We start from the raw sequence: 16,868 nt of genomic DNA on the forward strand, positions 1-16,868 counted from the left end.
CAGACCAAGCTGTTCTCTGGTGATCAAGCTCCACAATTAATTCAGCTCCACCTGTCGGAGGAGCTCCAATATGCAGAATCAGACAAGTGCAAGGAGTCTGCTTTGGTTTCACCTTGCGCCCTTTCAAACTCCCGACTTCTGTCTCCAGGATCTGCCCCTGCCGCTTAAATTCAGACTGGCAAAACAAATTAAGAGAGTATGATGAACTGGCAAGAGATTATCAGCAAGGTTACGAGACGTTACAGATGAAGACTTTATCAAAGAGTGGGACATATACAGAGTCTATGTAAAAGAAGACTGTCGAAATATCAATCCATTGGCAGGAGTTTTGATTGAACTTCTGTGTGTAAGTAGGATAATTTGATAAAACTTTAAGTAAGTCAGGCAACATGGAGAAAATAAAGTTAAGTGCGTATTTAAGGAATTTAATTTGGGAACTTAATGGGAAGATTGGAGGTAATGTTAAACTGAGTTGCAAAATGATACAGAAAGCAAGTATCAATTAAGGAATGAATGATTGCTTATTTTTTTATTTTGCCTTTAATATCTGTTGATCTTTTCTGTTATACAGTTTTCAATCAATAAATCATTTAAATATATATAGATATATATATATAATAAATTGATATTCAGACACCACCAGGAGTGGAGTAACAGGCGTTGCAAGTTGCAAGAGCGAGAGAGGAGGAGGAGGAGGAGGAGAAGCCTCTTCCAAAAGCCGTCCGTAAGCCTCGCCCTAAAGATGTGGTGGTTCTGAGCACTGCCAAGCGAGGAACCCCAAGACCCCACACCACAGACGTCACTGAGGGGTGCATGCCTTGGGCCAGACTATGAGCACCACCCAACTAATATGCCCCATCAATGCATGGATTCACGCTTGCACAACATAACTTCCTCCCCTCTTCCCATGCCCTTCAAAGATCTAACCCCGAGGGTTGGGGAAACCCCAACAACAGGTTTAGGGGGTGCACGGAGTTGTTCTCTAGAACAAGCATGCATCTTCACCTTAGCTGGATGCCACCAATAGCTTTAGTGTTGCTCCTCCCACCCCCCACCCCAAGCCCACTGCCACACCTCCCCCTCCCCCGAAGCTGCCATATCAGTATTGATTTTGCTTGCGCTATAAAATCGTTTATGTGCTGCCTTTTGGGGCAAAGCCCACCCGAGGTGGCCAGCGCCATAGTTAAAAGCGCAATAAACACAAGGATCTCAAATAATTGGAAGAAGGCGAGGCGGAAGGATTTGCAACAATTAAAAAGCCCAGTGACGACAGTTACAAAGACTTATAAAACAGCGGGACAGAGATTTGTGCAACACGGCTCTGTAGGACAAGCTTTTGGCAGAAAGGCAGTCTGCGGCTGGGGGGCAGGAAGTGTAGGAAGCCAGGAAGAAACTTTGCAAAACAAAAAGGGGGGGTTGGAGAAGGTGAACGTAGGACCCTCACGCCAAGCCTGTCTTAGCCGTTATCTCTAGGGGGTGCTTGTGAGGAGGGGCAGGGGAATGTTTCTCACCAGCAGTGGGGCTTTGCGTGCAGAACTTCCCAGATCCAATCCCTGGCATGTCCTGGTAGGGCCAGGAGAGACCCCCGACGGGGGCCCTGGAGAGCTGCTGGTGGCACCGAGCTCGGCTGGACCAACCGGTCTGACTTAGTACCAGGCAGCTCCCTATGTTCCTATACTGCAAAAAGGGTCATTAACTTATGGCCTCTTTCATTTGCATTTTTTAATTTGCAAAGTGCTTTTACGGGCTCGTCTGTCCAGCACAATCCCACGAGTTGACTTCTGCTTCTAGGCCTGGAATGGTCTGTCCTGCAAGAGTCGCTTACTCGGCAATGGCTAGATTCCAACACGCCAATGTCACGAGCCAAGCTGTCCAAGAATTTCCATCCAAGCCATCTCCATTCCTTCCCCCCTTTGCAAATTGGGAAATGGTAGTTCAGTGGCTGTGCAAACCACTGACCCCCCCCCCAGGTTCCGTCCCCTGGCATGAATGGCCAAAGGGAGCTCGGGAACAACACACGCAGAGTCTCTGGAGTGTGGATAGCAATGGCCTAGGCAGGGGCATCACAAGGGGGTGGTGGGGTGCGGTCCACCCTGGGTGTCATGCCTAGGGGGGGTGACCAAATCCCCCTGGGAGGAAGAAGAGTTTGGATTTGATATCCCGCTTTATCACTACCCTAAGGAGTCTCCAAGCGGCTCACATTCTCCTTTCCCTTCCTCCCCCACAACAAACACTCTGTGAGGTGAGTGGGGCTGAGAGACTTCAGAGAAGTGTGACTGGCCCAAGGTCACCCAGCAGCTGCAGGTGAAGGAGCAGGGAAGCAAACCCGGTTCCCCAGATTACGAGTCCACCACTCTCAACCACTACACACTTGGCGTCGTGGCACTAACACACTCAGTGGGTGGATTTCCGCAATTGGCACAATTGTCGTTGTGAAAATCCACCTGCTGATCATGCAAAAATGCCTGGTGATCAGCCTGGCACCCCCCAGCGGGCGGTGTTCGCACCCCCAGGCGGTTTTATGCTATTGTCAGTCGGACTTTCGCAAAAAAAAAAAAGCTCAACAACTTTGGGCAACGTACCCCAAAATTGCAACATGGGGGGGGTGACAAAAACTTTCCACACCAGGTACCATCTGACCTTGCTTTGCCTCTGGGCCTAGGTGGGCCAATGTGGCTGCTTCACATCACCTTAACACTGCACCTTGAGGCTGCCAGAAAGGATGTTTTGCCCTCCCACTGCCCCCCCCAAAGTGTGTTTCTAAGGAAGTGCAAAACTTCCGGACCCAACTTGCTTGGATGGAAATTCTTGGACAGTTTGGAAGTCTAGCAGGGCAGAGAGTAAGCCATCGTTAGGCAGCCCTCAGGTAACTGTGCCTTCTCTGTGCTTGGCAGAGATGTGCCTCTGAGCACGCACAGAGTGCATGCCATTTCCAAACCAAGGCATCAAAGGTTGCTCTTAGCCACCAAAGTTTAGACAGTATGGCTGACAGATCTGAAGCTTGGCAGCTCTTGGTTTAAACGGGACTGCTAAGGAGGCCATGATCCCAGACCTCACCCAGGCATCTCACTGCCCACAGTGGTCAGGGCAGTAGTCACAGCTCAGGTGCGGCATCAGACTGTGTGCCACTCCATCAATTGATCAGCTACCTTTCATCATATACTGACTTTGCTCCATCTGCTCCTTGCAGGCAGGATGGGACCAAACAAACAAGCACCCACCTTTTGGGGGCAGAGCACATGCCTTGCCTAGAGGAGTCCTGGGTTCAGTTCCCCAGTTGGGAAGTCTCCCGTAGGATATCCTGGCCAGCTGCTGCCAGTCAGTGTAGACAACAGCTAGATCAGTGGCTGTCATTGTGGGGGCATCCCTGTATCAGGTTCATCAGTTTTGCTGATTTAATTGAACTCAATGGCTAGAATCAGATTTTGAATAAATGTGCAATTAATTGTCACTGTCTCAAATTGCATTGTGTCACGCTGCTCTGAAATAATGCTTTTTCAATAGGGTACAGTAGGGGGCACTGGGGGTGAGTTTATAGGTCCAAGGGCCCCCCACTAAGCTAAGTGGAGCACCAGTCTGACTCGGTATAAGGCCTATGTTGGGTGAGTGGAGGGAGAGCACTCGGTTAGTGCTTGAATTGGGCCAGACACAGCAGATGTGAATTTCAGACCGCTCGGGGAAGTAAGCCAAGCTACATACCAGTAGAGTGGGGGGGAGAGAAAGAGAGAGAGAGAGAGAGAGAGAGAGAGAGAGAGAGAGAGAGAGAGAAGGGCCTCCTGACAGTTGAATCCCAAAAGGGTGCTGAGAGAGATTGGCTGCTGCCTATTCCAATAAGACGATTCACAAGTTCCTGAAATGATGTATCTGCAGACAGCATGGTGTAGTGGTTAGAGCGTTGGACTAGGAACTGGGAGACCAGGGTTCCAGACCCTCTCGACTGTGAAGTTCTCCCTGGGTGATCTTGGTCCAGTCACTGGCTCTCAGCCTAGCCTACCTCTATGAAGAAAGGCGGCAACGTTTGGGACTTCCTCATTTAGAGAAAAGGCAAGAAAGAGGTGACATGACAGTTTATGAAATTCTGCTTGGTGTGGAGAAAGCGGAGACAGAGAAAATTCTTCTCTGTCTCTCATAACACCAGAGATTGTGGACCTCCAGGGAAGCTGAATGACGGAAGGTTAAGGCAGATAAAGGAAAACCCTTCTTCACACAGCACAGAACTATGGAACTCCCTGCCACAAGAGGCAGTGATGGCCAGCAACTTGGATGGCTGTAAGAGAGGAACAGGCACATTCACAAAGGAGAGGACTATTAATTGGTACAAGCAATGAGGAGAGGGCTCACATGCTTGAATCCTGCTTGTGGGTTTTCCCTTTGGGCGTCTGGTTGGCCCCTGTAAGAACAGGATGCTGGACTGGACGAGCCAAGGGCCTGATCCGGCACAGGCTCTTACCTAACTTCTTATGTTCTGTGGAGCACAGATTCCTTGTGAAATGGGAAGCAGAGGCGTGCGCATGCAAAGAGCTGGAGAACGTGTTCTTCCTACTCCCTGTGCGCTGTAGACATCCTCCCTCTCTGTTACATAAGGACAAATTCATTAGTGGAGGCCTGTAATGTCTGGTGCCGTCCACAGGGAAGAGTGCTGGGATGTCGGAGCCCCGCTAGAAGCTCAGTGTGCAAACCCCTTTTCCAGCTCTTCACAAGATGTGCTTTCGGGGCTGACTTGAGCATCAGAGTCTGTGTCCCTTTCAATGCAACATCCCATTGCTCCGTCACACAGAGAGGAGCATCAGTAGTAGCACAGCTGGGAAAACCAGTGGCCAGAGCAAATCCTAGGCGTGGGCAGTCTTCCTTTTGAACCACTTGGCAGAGCTGAGGCTCTTGAGAGCAAGGAGGCAAACCTTTGGTGCCAATGGGCACGATTCGGGGAATGTGTCCTGTTCAAATCCGACTGACATGCAAGAGGAGGATGGATCAGTGGAGATTAACATGTAAAAAAAAATTGCTCCATTTTCAGAGGGGGGGGGGGTATAAAGTCAGCCACATTTTGCTGCCACAGCTCTGCCTGGGGTTAAAAAGACCTGAGAACACTTGGGATCAGCTATCAGGCTCCAGTCACTGAACGTTTGTTAAAAATCTGAAATCTGGGAGCGCAAAACACTATGGGTGTCTTTCAACTAAGGTTTACAGTGGTACTTCGGTTTAAGAACAGTCCTGTTTACAAATGATTTGGTTTAATAACTCTGCAAAACCGGAGTGGTGTCCCAGTCTGAGAACTTTACCTCGGTCTAAGAATGGAATACAAACAGTGGAAGGGCACCACCAGCGGGAGACCTCATTTGGGAAAGCACACCTCAGTTTAAGAACAGTTTTGGTTTAAGAACAGACTTCTGGAACGGATTAAGTTCGTAAACTGAGGTACCACTGTACTGTAGAACAGACTACCTTGGATGGTGGTTGACTCTCCTTCCTTGGAGGTTTTTAAGCAGAGGTTGGGTGGCCATTGGTCATGTATGATCTAGTTAAAATTCCTGCATTGCAGGGGGTTGGACTAGATGACCCTAGGGGTCCCTTCCAACTCTACAATTCTGTGATTCTATGAAAAACAATGCCAAGCCAATATCCCCCACCCCACAAAGACATTTAAAAGGCCATGCAATGTTAATCAGGGTTAGAAACTGAGATATTTAAGCTGGGCGCCAAATGGCTCCTTAAACCAGCCAAAACAGAATGCCTAGTTGCCATTTGGGGCCCAGGCGGCTCAAAAGTCACATTTTTCAATACGACTTTAGGGTTCCTGAAATTCATTGCGATTGCGCAGATAAAATGTAATGGATAGAATTCCACAGGACATTTTGCTAACGTGAGAAAACAGAAGAGCCCAAGATCCCCAGGTAGGGCAGCTCCAGGTGGCGGAGACGTCCAGGTGTCATCCTGCCACACAGTCATCTTCACTTGGGCCGATAGCCGGGTGTAAAATGCCCTTGGCACCTGGTGAATTTCAGACACTGATGTTCATCAACCAAAGTCCTGGTGCCCAGAAAACATGCCATGAAGGTGCCAGATGAGTCTCCCTGGGGAGAGCAATCCCACAAGTGTGGAGCCACCACAGAAAAGGTCCCTTCTCCTCCTGCTGCTGCCCTCCAGAAGGGAGGGAGATGAAGATGGGCCTTGGGTGAGAATTGCAGGCCCAGGTCAGTTCCGTACACTTGACCCAAGTCCCTGTGAGCATTACAGCTAGAAGAGAACGGATTTTGCTCCCTGTGGTTCAAAGCATATAGGGACTGGGAGGAAATAAGGATCCTACACCTTTTAGTTACTGGAAGCGCAGAACCAGAAGGGGGGGGCAGGCAGGACTTGCTGGAAACCCCCTGAATCCAGAATAAAAGGCTGCAATGTGGGACAATTAATCTGGGAACTGTTATGCAAATGCAGCAAGGAAAAAAATTAAAAGGGAAGAGCTTTCAAAATATGAAGAAAGGGGGGGGGCAGCCCTGAGCATGGGAGAAATTCAGGGATCAATCTACCACCAATGATCCGACTTATTATATGTTGAAATTGCTTATCATGTGTTGGGGGGGGTTGGGGGGGACTGCATTTCAAAGTCCTTTATAAGCTACCTTTGAAGGATGCGTATTCTGACGGGCAGGCTGCAAATAATAATGGTAATAAGCTGCACGATATCCACAGGCATCCCTGCTGTGGTGTTGCCTACCAGGGAGCACTCTGCACTTGCGCAGGAGAACTCTTGCCGCCCTCCCTGCCTCAGACGCTGCGGGCCTGGCTCCTAGTACTGAAAATCAACACCTGGGAAACACAGCCGCTGGGTCTGCCTTCTAAATTGGGAGTTTGCAGTTCTTAAGTGGCCCTCTGCACACGCTCAGTTTATTTGCTTTTAGTCACAATGGCAATGGGAGGGGGCAGCCTAAGCGTGAATTCCAGTTGGTGCGGGGCAAAGAGCAAGAGACGCCGGCTCTTGACGTCAAGCCCTCCTTACGGGCACCCCAGAGGCATTCAGCTGAACCCTATGGCAGGACTCCTGGCCCCACCTTAGTCTCAGTCAGAGTGGCATCAAAATGTAAAATATGTGGCAGCTAGGTCTATAAATGCCTAGTAGCTCTGGTGGATAAACAGAGCTCCAGGGTTAGGGGCAGTCTACCTCGGGCGCCGATCTGTCGAGGTGGAGCTGGACAGCGCCCTGCAAACTGCGAGGAACCAGGCGCTGAGCTAAGAGGACTCACGGCCTGGACTGCTCAAAACAAGGGAAGCACTCTGCACATGCCCCGAAGCCCCCCTGCACTCCCTCAGCACACGCCCAGGGTCGCTGCTTCTGCGCCCGCCCGCCCGCCCGCGGCAGCTACTGACCTGGTCTCCGCCGGACGTGCCTCTTCCTGCCGCTGCAGAAGCGGACCTTGCTGAAGACGCCCAAGACGTGCCTCTCGCAGAGGGAGCGGCCGTCCTTGCTGGGGCTGGAGCGGCGCTTGGAGGCGGACACGCGGTCGCTGTTGGACTCGCGGGCCTGCCGCTTCTGCCGGATCAGCGAGCTGGCGATGGCCGCGGCCATGGCCGGACGGGGCGGGCGGCGGCGGCAACAGCAGTCACAGGCCGCTAGCCCTCATCGCCCGCTCGACGGCTCCCCATCTTCGGCGCAAGCCCCCCACCCCGAAAGTCCGGGCCCCCAGCAGAGACCCCCTGCTCCTCTCCGCCTCCCCCCCAGCCCAGAGGCTGGGGGGAAAAGACGCCTCTGCTCGCCTCCCTCCCGCGCTGCCTCCGCTCGGGGGAAGGTCCGACGGCAGGGGCTCTCCGTCGGCAGGCTGGCCAGGCGGGGGCTCGCTCGCCTTGTCCAGGGCCCCGACGCCCCTCCGGAACCTCTCCAGATGCGAGCCCCGCAACAGCTGGCCGCTCCAGGGCCCGCGCTGCTTTGGCACGAAGGGACGGTCCTCGTTGCGAAGCGAGCGAGAGAAAGAGATACAAAACCCGGCTGGCAAATGTTGGGCGTGGAGGGGGGAGGAGTGGAGGCTCTCCAGAGCCCTGCCTCAGTATCCCCCCGCGGGTCCCGAGGCCCAGCGGTGCATCACGAGGAGGAGGAGGAATGTGGGTCCGACGGGGCGGCTGCGGCTGCTGCTGCTCCCTGCGATGCTCTGGCCGCCTCGGCGCGGGGGTCTCCGGCGTCGGGGCCTCGCGGGGATCTCATTTCTGAGCTGCCGGACCCGAGAGGCGCCGGCGGAGCCCCCCTCATGGCCCCCGCTCCGTCCGGGACCCGTCCGGCGAGGCCTTTCGCAGTGTCGACGTCGGCTGGGAAGACGAAAGAGGCGCCGTCTGTCTCCACGCTCGGGGACCGCGCGGAGGGCGGGCGGAGGAGGGGGGGGCGAAGGCGGGCTCTCTCAGGCTCCCGCCCCCCGTCGCCGCCGCCTCCTCCTCCTCTCCGTCGGCGGCGGCGCTGCAGCTGCCTCGTGGCCCCCGCTGCGGCCCGCCGGTCCCCGGGCCAGCCACATAGCTCCGCGACGGCCTCGCTCAGCTTCTCCGGCGGCCCATGGCGCCACCAGCGACCCGGGGGCGGCGAAGCCCCCTTCCTCCTCCTCTTCTGGGCTGCCCGGGAACCGCCCCCACCGGCGAGGCGCTCAGGGGCCGCCCGGGGGCCGCACAGCAGCCGCGGCCGCCCGAGCTGCCATCTCCCCTCCCCGAGGAGGCGGTTTCGCGGCGGGTCCTGCGGTCCCGACCCGGCGGAGCAGCGGCGCGCGGAGAATGGCAGCCTCTTCGGAGGCAGCCGGTGGCGGCGGCGGCGGCACCAGCAGCCTCGCCTCCCTCCCCGCTTCTACGCAATCCTACGTGACCGAGGTTTGGATGAGAGGCTCGCCCGGGCGGAGGAGAGACCACTGCGGGCGCCGCTGATTCGACGGCTCGCCGGGGGACAGCAGGAGGGGCTCGCTGGCTGGCTGGCTGGCTCGCAGCCCCGGCACCTCTTTCACCCGCGCTGCTCCGAGGAGGATGCGCTCGGCTCTCGCCAACGCGGGAGGCTGGCCAACGCATCCCACCGCGCATCGAGGACTGCGGGGGGGGGGGGAATCCCAGGCCCCGCAACGGACTGCGGGGCTGGACCCCTGGAGCGGAGCCAGGAGATAAGAGCATCAGAAGAGCTTGCAGGATGAGGCCAATGGCATCTCACAATGGCTGAAACCACCAGCGGCAGCAGCAGCTGCTCTCCTCTCGCCTCCTGCGGTTTCAGGCAACTGGTGTTTAGAAGCCTTGCTGCCTGTCAATTTTTGACAATGTCTCCGGGCCATTAAAAAACAAGGGGTGGGGGTCACTGGGTTTGAGGTGCCTTGAAAAGGCGACGATCCACCAACTGGTTGCAGAGAATGGAGCCTCCCCATCCAGGGGCAGTCTACCTCTGAATGGGGTTCTTGCAAAAGGAAAGGGCTGTTTCTTTCATGCCGGTTGCTGGAAACTACAGGAGGGGAGAGTTGTGCTCTTTGTGCTCCAATCCTGCTTGCAGGTTTCCCATTGGGGAGTCTGTGAGAACAGGACGCTGGACTCCAGGTGGGCCATTGGCCTGATCCAGGAAGTTCTGATGTTCCTCCTCAGGGACGCTGCCCCTCTGCAGCCTCCCAGTTTACTCTGCCCCCTTCCTTAAGGAGATCAATCTGGGAAAACAGGATGTGCCGCCTAGGGATCACCCCTGCCGGGGGGGGGGGGGGAGAGAGCAGGTCGCTCACCACCCTTATAAATGCTTCTGTCCTTTGTGTGTGGCTTGTTGAAGCTGCCTCACTGGTGACACTCTGCAGGTGCTGAGGAGCACACCCCTCTGACATGCTCAAGCATGCAAGCACAAGCGCCCACGGATGCTCAGAGGCACTCTGCTTTTGGAAGCTTTTCATGCTAGGCCCCCAAAGGGGACTTTCACACAATTACTGAAGGCCCCCCCCCCTTCTAACTGTATCCGGACCAATGAACAGGGCACAGGGAAAGGATTGCTTTAAAAAGTAATTTTATGACCTGTTCCAGCACATTTAGGTTGCTTTACAGGCCCTGCGAATGGAAGGACTGGTTTTCAGCATCACTTGAGTGACCCCCAAGCCCTGCCTTGGTATTTGAGAATGCAGTCGTCTTAATGAATCACCCAGAGGGGGCTCATCTCAGTCTGGAATGCTGCTTCGTGAAAGGGTATAAGAACATAAGAAGAGCTCTGCAGGATCAGGCCAATGGAGGCCCCCTAGTTCAGAATCCTGTTCTCACAGGGGCCAAGCAGATGCGGCAAAGGGAAATTTGCAAGCAGGATTAACTCTTCCCTCCTGTGGTTTCAGGCAACTGGGATTCAGAAGCACAGTGAATTTGTCAAATCTTCTAAAGCCATCCAGGTTCATGAACATCACTGCCTCCTGTGGCAAGGAGTTCCACACTTTAACTGTACCGCTTTCTTGCATCTTTCCTGAATCTCCCAACATTTGACTACACTGGAGGGCAATGAGTTCTAGGGTTTGCAAAGAAATATTTTTTTTAAAAAACCTATCCACTTTCCCTGTGCTTTGCATTATTTCACAAACTTCTGTCGTGTTCCCTCTTCCCTTCCTTCCCTCTAAACTGTTGTGTGTGCGCAACTACCAGTGTGGCACAGAAGGGAGTTGTGAGGCTACCATTTGACTGGTCATTACAACTCCTCTCTCTCCACTGAGCCGCTGCAGCCCAGTCCGTATCTGATTTCACCACCCTAAACCGATAAAAGCTACATCTGCATTATTTATCCATTTTCCTCTGCTGGGTTAAGTTGCTGTGAGGCAGGAGGGGATTGGATGAAGTGCAAAGCATGAAAAGGGAGGCTGTGGAATAGATCCTGGTTGACCGGAGTCCCGAGGGGGGAAAGGAAACATGTGCCATGGACATGGGAAAGTGAACAGAAAAATAACATGGCCATCTGAGGGCAGGACCTCCATCATTCCACCCTGAGGTCCCCTGCAGAAGGCTGGAAGCAGGCTGTAAAAAAGCATTCCTGCCTCCTCTTCCCAGGTGCTGTGTTCGGTTCTGCTCACCTCCCTCACCTCAAAAAGAATGTAGCAGAGTCGGAAAAGGTTCAGAGTAGGGCAACCAAGGGTGGCACTGTGGGTTAAACCACAGAGCCTAGGACTTGCCAATCAGAAGGTTGGTGGTTCAAATCCCCGTGACGTTGCTCGGTCCCTGCTCCTGCCAACCTAGCAGTTCGAAAGCACGTCAAAGTGCAAGTAGATAAATAGGTACCACTTCGGCGGGAAGGTAAACGGCGTTTCCGTGCGCTGCTCTGGTTCGCCAGAAGCGGCTTAGTCATGCTGGCCACATGACCAGGAAGCTGTACGCCGGCTCCCTCGGCCAATAAAGCGAGATGAGTGCCGCAACTCCAGAGTCGGCCACGACTGGACCTAACGGTCAGGGGTCCCTTTACCTTTACTAGGGCAGCCTAAACAGTCAAGTGGATGAAGCCCCTCCCCTATGAGCAAAAGCTGCCCCATTTGGGACCTCTTAGTTCAGAGAAAAGGCAGAAAGAGGCGATAGGACAGACGTTTATAAAACTGCACAAGGCAAGGAGGAAGTGGAGAGGGAAAATGCTTCCTCTTGGAACACTAGAATTCGTGGGCATCGAATGAACGCCCAAAAAACCCAGGACAGAGAAAAGAAAGGACTTCTTCAGGCAGCTCATCGTTAGACTGTGGAACTCCCTGCCACTGTAGGCACTGATGGCCACCAACCAAGATGGCTTTAAAAGTGGATTAGACCAATTTGTGGCGAAGGCTGCAGATGGCTCCTAGCCAGAAATACTTCTGAATGCCAATTGCTGGGAACTGCAGGAGGGGAGAGTTGCTCTTGCGCTTGAATCCTGCTTGTCGGTTTCCCAGGTTGGCCCCTGTGAGAGCAGGATGCTGGACTAGAGGGGCCCCCTTTGGCCTGGCCCAGCAGACATGTTCTCAGCCATTGACCTGCTAGTCTCACATCAGGAAGCAGGGACGATTGCTGCCTGTCTCTCTCAGCCTCAAGCCTTCCCCACCCTTTGTCTTACAGCAGCCCTGTCCGACCTCAGAAGGTTGTTGTGAGGAGCGTTGTGATAATGGCATGTGAGGTGCTCTGAGCACTCCAAAGGGCCGTGCAAATGCAAATGTTTTTATGGCTTTGTGATCTGTATTGACAGTATCCACAAACGACACGTTCCAGGCCAAAAGGCATGATTAACCTCACAAATGAAAGTTCCCTAACTTTGCTAATGGCCAATCTGCAATTTAATTTAAGTGCTTGTTTCTCCGCCTGATTTATGAGCCTGCCCCATCATCAAGACCATTCCAGAAGCGTAAAACACACAATAAAAATTACAGATACCAACATTTTCAGCTACGAAAAACAAAGAACATTTATAAAGAGCTGGGAGAAAGTCAATCTCTCCCAGAGCCACAGCTCAGTGGCAAGACATACACACTGCTTGCAGAGGATCCCCGGTGAAATTCCTCATGGCATCTCAGGGCATTGCTAGGAAAAGTTCCCTCTCTGGTACCCTGGAGAGATGCTACCAGCCAGTGCAGACAATACTGAGCTAAATGGACCAACCGTCTGACTTTGTACGAGACGGCTTCCTCTGTTCCTAGTCTCAACTGGCAGACTAGCTTAAAGGTAAAGGGACCCCTGACCATCAGGTCCAGTCATGACCGACTCTGGGGTTGTGGCGCTCATCTCGCTTTACTGGCCGAGGGATCCAGCATACAGCTTCCGGGTCATGTGGCCAGCAGGACTAAGCCGCTTCTGGCGAACCAGAGCAGCGCACGGAAACGCTGTTTACCTTCCCGCCAGAGTGGTACCTATTTATCTACTTGCACTTTGATGTGCTAGGTGGGCAGGAGCAGGGACTGAGCAACGGGAGCTCACCCCGTCACGGGGATTCGAACCGCCAACCTTCTGATCGGCAAGTCCTAGGCTCTGTGGTTTAGCGTCCTTTGACCTCTGCTTAGCCAGTCATAAATATCACAAGCAGCAGATATTTAAAAAACAAAGACTTGAAAAAACCAAATGAGCAACTTTCTGGTATAGAAAGGGCTTGGAATAAGGCAGGAGTAAGGCTTCCCCTTTCCTCAAACTTATTCTCTCTCAGATGCTAAACCAGGACAAACCTCAAAAGCACAGGAAATTAATTCGGGAGGGGCAGACAGCCTTATGGCCACCCATCCTATACAGTGCTCATAAGCGTCTTGCTCTTTCTGAAGGTGTTGGGGACACTTAGCCTGGAGAAGACCGAGAGGAGATTTGACAGCCATTTTCAAATATCTGAAGGGCTGTCCCATGGAAGGTGGAACCAGCTTCTTTTCCCCTGATCCGGAGGGAAGGACCCGAACCAGCGGATTCAAATGACAAGGAGATTCCAACTCAAGATCTGGAAGAACTTTCTGATGGCAAGAGCTGTTTGACAGTGGAATGGACTCCCCGGGAAGGTGGTGGCCTCTCCTTCCTAAGAGGTTTCTAAACAAAGGTTGGATAGCCATCTGCCAGGGATGCTTTAGCTGAGATACTTGCATGGCAGGGGGTTGGACTAGATGACCCTTGGGGTCCCTTCCCACTCTGCAGTGTGAACCATGTGGCCTCCCTGGGCATCCCACCAGGTCTGTGTTCTGCCAGCCTCCTCTGATGTGTGTTGGGAGTCCTCAGGCACTTCTGAAGGGTGCAGTAATCAGGATAATAATAATAATAATAATAATAATAATAATAATAATATTAAACTGTTGGCAGCTTCCGACATAATATTAAAATAAAGTAATGTATCAAACATTAAAAGCTCCCCTAAAGAGGGCTGCCTTCGATGTCGTCTAAAAGTCTGGTAGTTCTTCTCTTTGACATGTGATGGGAGGGCGTTCCACAGGGCAGACACCACTACCGAGAAGGCCCTCTGCCTGGTACCCTGTAGCTTTGCTTCTCGCAATGAGGGAACTGCCAGAAGGCCCTCGGAGCTGGACCTCAGCGTCCGGGCAGAATGATGGGGATGGAGACGCTCCTTCAGGTATACTGGACCGAGGCCGTTTAGGGCTTTAAAGGTCAGCACCAGCACTTTGAATTGTGCTCGGAAATGTACAGATGGAATCTCACAATCACTGGGCAACTCTCCCCTCCCACGTTCTCCAGCCACTGGCATTCTGAGGCATCCCTGCCTCTAACTGTGGAGGCAGAGCATGGGCTGGATGAGTTTCTTAAATGCAACGTCGCTTTAAAAATAGCCACAGCTCTAAATGAATCAAAGGCAGCTTCACACATAGCCCCCTTCGCCCCTCCATCCCATAACAGCTAGCAATGGGCACACACCATTTTCACATCCAGCCCACAGCACTCTGGTTGGGGGGGGGAGCCCCCGCGTATTTGGGGGGAAACCCCGGTTCCACCTGCCCTTGTTAGAGCAGCTCATGAGCTCAGCCTTCCCCATTGTCAAGGATGCTTATTAAGCAGAAACAAGAGCAGCGCTTTATGTTTTATTAATATTTCACCCTCCGCAAGGCAGCCCCCTCTTGCATGCAGCCAGATAATTAAAATTCATGTAGCTTCGGCACTCCTGGGCGTCTCTGTGTGGGAGGAAGGATTTTGAAAGAGGCATGGGCATACCCTGGAATTACAGCATTTTAACGGTCTCCCGGCCACTGAGCTTCTGCAGCGTTTGGTTCAGAGAGCCCGACAACAAAGAATTCAAGGCTGCTTGGAGAAAAGGCATCCTCTGTAGCAGCCGCAAAGTCTGGGAACTCCCACAGAGACGCACCAGGCACTCTCTTTACATCATTTCTGCCATATGCTAAGGATATACCTCTTTACCTTTGTGGCCTTTGACCCGGAGAGAGAAAATTTTGGACTCACCCTATTCTTGTGACTATATCTGGTTTTAAACTGTTTTTTTAAATTGCTGCAACCTGCTCTGCTTGCAGGCTTGTCATTGAGGCATCTGGGTGGTCAACGTGAGAGTAGGATGCTGGATCGGATCGGGCTCCATTTGCCCTGATCCAGCTATGGAGCTTTCAGGGGCTGACTTGATAACTTTGGGGAAACCCACAAGCAGGATTCGAACACAAGATCAATACTTTCCCTTCCTGTGGTTTCCAGCAACTGGGATTCAGAACCATTGCTGCCTCCAGCTGTGGAAAGAGCACAACCCTGGTTGCCACCCAGCCCTCTCCGCCAGGGGCTGCTCTGCAGTGCTTCCCCAACACTACCGCATTATTGCCATCTTTAGGGGGATTCTTGCATTACAACACAACGCAGATGAGACACACAACATTGATGGCATGACAAGTGACAGGGTTTTGGCAGGGAACTATGGAACATGCACCATCTGGAGATGGAGAGGTATGTCCACTCTGCAAAGTTCGCAGGTGCAAATAGTATCGAAAGCGGGATTGAATATAACTGCCCTGCTGCCATCCTGGGAGCAAACCATCATAAATGCACAACGAATAGGACCTCTGGAGTTCCTGGGCTGCTTCATTCGGAGGAAGCCCAATTTATGGCACTGCTCCTCTTTTGCAATCAGCAGTTAATATTTCAGCAGCCAAGGCTCTCTTGTTTGAAGAGAATAGGCTGTTCTCTCACCAGGGTATTCATTAGCCAGTGCTGGGTCCCTTAAAAACAACCCTGGCCCACTGAGGATTACAGCAGAAAGGCACTTGGCTGCATCGTAAGGCAAACAGCACCAAAACAACTGTGCAGAGAGCCCAGAAGAGACAAACTTTGGAGACTGCGTGTGTGTTGGAGAGATCCTTTCAGAAGCCGGAGAAAAGGGTTTCTGCCTGACAACAGGAGTTTTCATTCCCCTTGAGTGACTTTTCATCACCTAAATCAAAGAGAGGTGCGGAGCAATGAAGCTTCGGCCAGCTGAGAGGCAATTTAGGGAGCCTGGGAATGAGACTGTCAGGCCACATTTTCCTTCGAGGAAATCCAATTGGGTTCATAAACCCCCCCCCCCCCCAACAGCATCTTGTTTTCACAAAATATCTGCTGCAGAGGAAGGTCTGATTAAGTAGAAAGGCAGAGGACAAACGCTATTTGCAAAAAAGGAGGCAGGAGGGTGGGCAGGCAGGAGGGGGGGGTCGGAAACACCTCTTTGCACAAACGCCAAAGGCTGCCTGGAATCACTGCTGCCCATGCGGGGGGGTACTCTTGGGTGACGGGGAGTACACAGAATGGCACAAGGCCACAGAGGTGGTCTGCAAAGGTTGCAGGGGCTGAGTGGGGGCCTCATATTCTCAGGGCTTTCAGAAAGGAGCAAGGAACTTCCTTGAGGAGATCTGGCAATGGCTGTTAGGCATGATGAACCTCCAGGCTCAGGGGAAGTCAACCTCTGCATGACTGTGTGGCATGCAGCATAAGAACATAAGAACATTACCAAGAGCCCTGCTGGGCCAGCCAATGGCCTGTCCAGTCCACAATCCCGTTCTTATAGGAGCCACCCTGGAGCCTCTATTAGCAAACCTGCAAGCAGGATCTTAGCACAAGAGTTCTCTCTCCTCCCTCGGTTCTCGACAGATGGAATTCATCCTCTGCCTGGGGAGGCAGAGCAGAGCCATCCTAGCTAGGAGCTATCTCCAGCCCTTTCCTCCATGAAGTTGCCTAATCCTGTTTTAAAGCCATCTAAGCTGCTTCCTGTGGGAAGTAGTTCCACAATTCCAACTACAAGCTCCATAAAGAAGGACATTCTTTTATCTGTCCTGAATCTTCCAACATTCAGCTTTATTGGCTATCTACAAGTTCTGGGAGGGACGCGGGTGGCGCTCTGGGTTAAACCACAGAGCCTAGGGCTTGCCAATCAGAAGGTCGGCGGTTCAAATCCCCGCGACGGGGTGAGCTCCCGTTGCTCGGTCCCTGCTCCTGCCAACCTAGCAGTTCAAAAGCAC

The 16,868-nt window shown here is 52.8% G+C and overlaps 1 protein-coding gene across 4 annotated transcripts in view; it reads right to left on the minus strand.

The window, feature by feature from the left end:
• FGF12 (fibroblast growth factor 12) overlaps positions 1-16,868 on the minus strand; it is a 229,674-nt gene that overhangs the window by 86,762 nt on the left and 126,044 nt on the right. The window contains exon 1 of one of the 4 annotated variants that reach the window (XM_083739939.1): positions 7,363-8,348. The exons of the other annotated variants lie outside the window; for them this stretch is intronic. Within the exon in view, the coding sequence (XP_083596065.1) occupies positions 7,363-7,561 (199 nt within the window). The 5' untranslated portion in view covers positions 7,562-8,348. Of the gene's footprint in view, positions 1-7,362; positions 8,349-16,868 lie in introns of those variants that run through there. 4 annotated transcript variants of the gene reach the window in all.

The sequence above is a fragment of the Podarcis gaigeae genome, assembly GCF_964106915.1.
Source record: "Podarcis gaigeae genome assembly, chromosome: 5".
In the NCBI taxonomy this organism is placed as follows: domain Eukaryota; kingdom Metazoa; phylum Chordata; class Lepidosauria; order Squamata; family Lacertidae; genus Podarcis; species Podarcis gaigeae.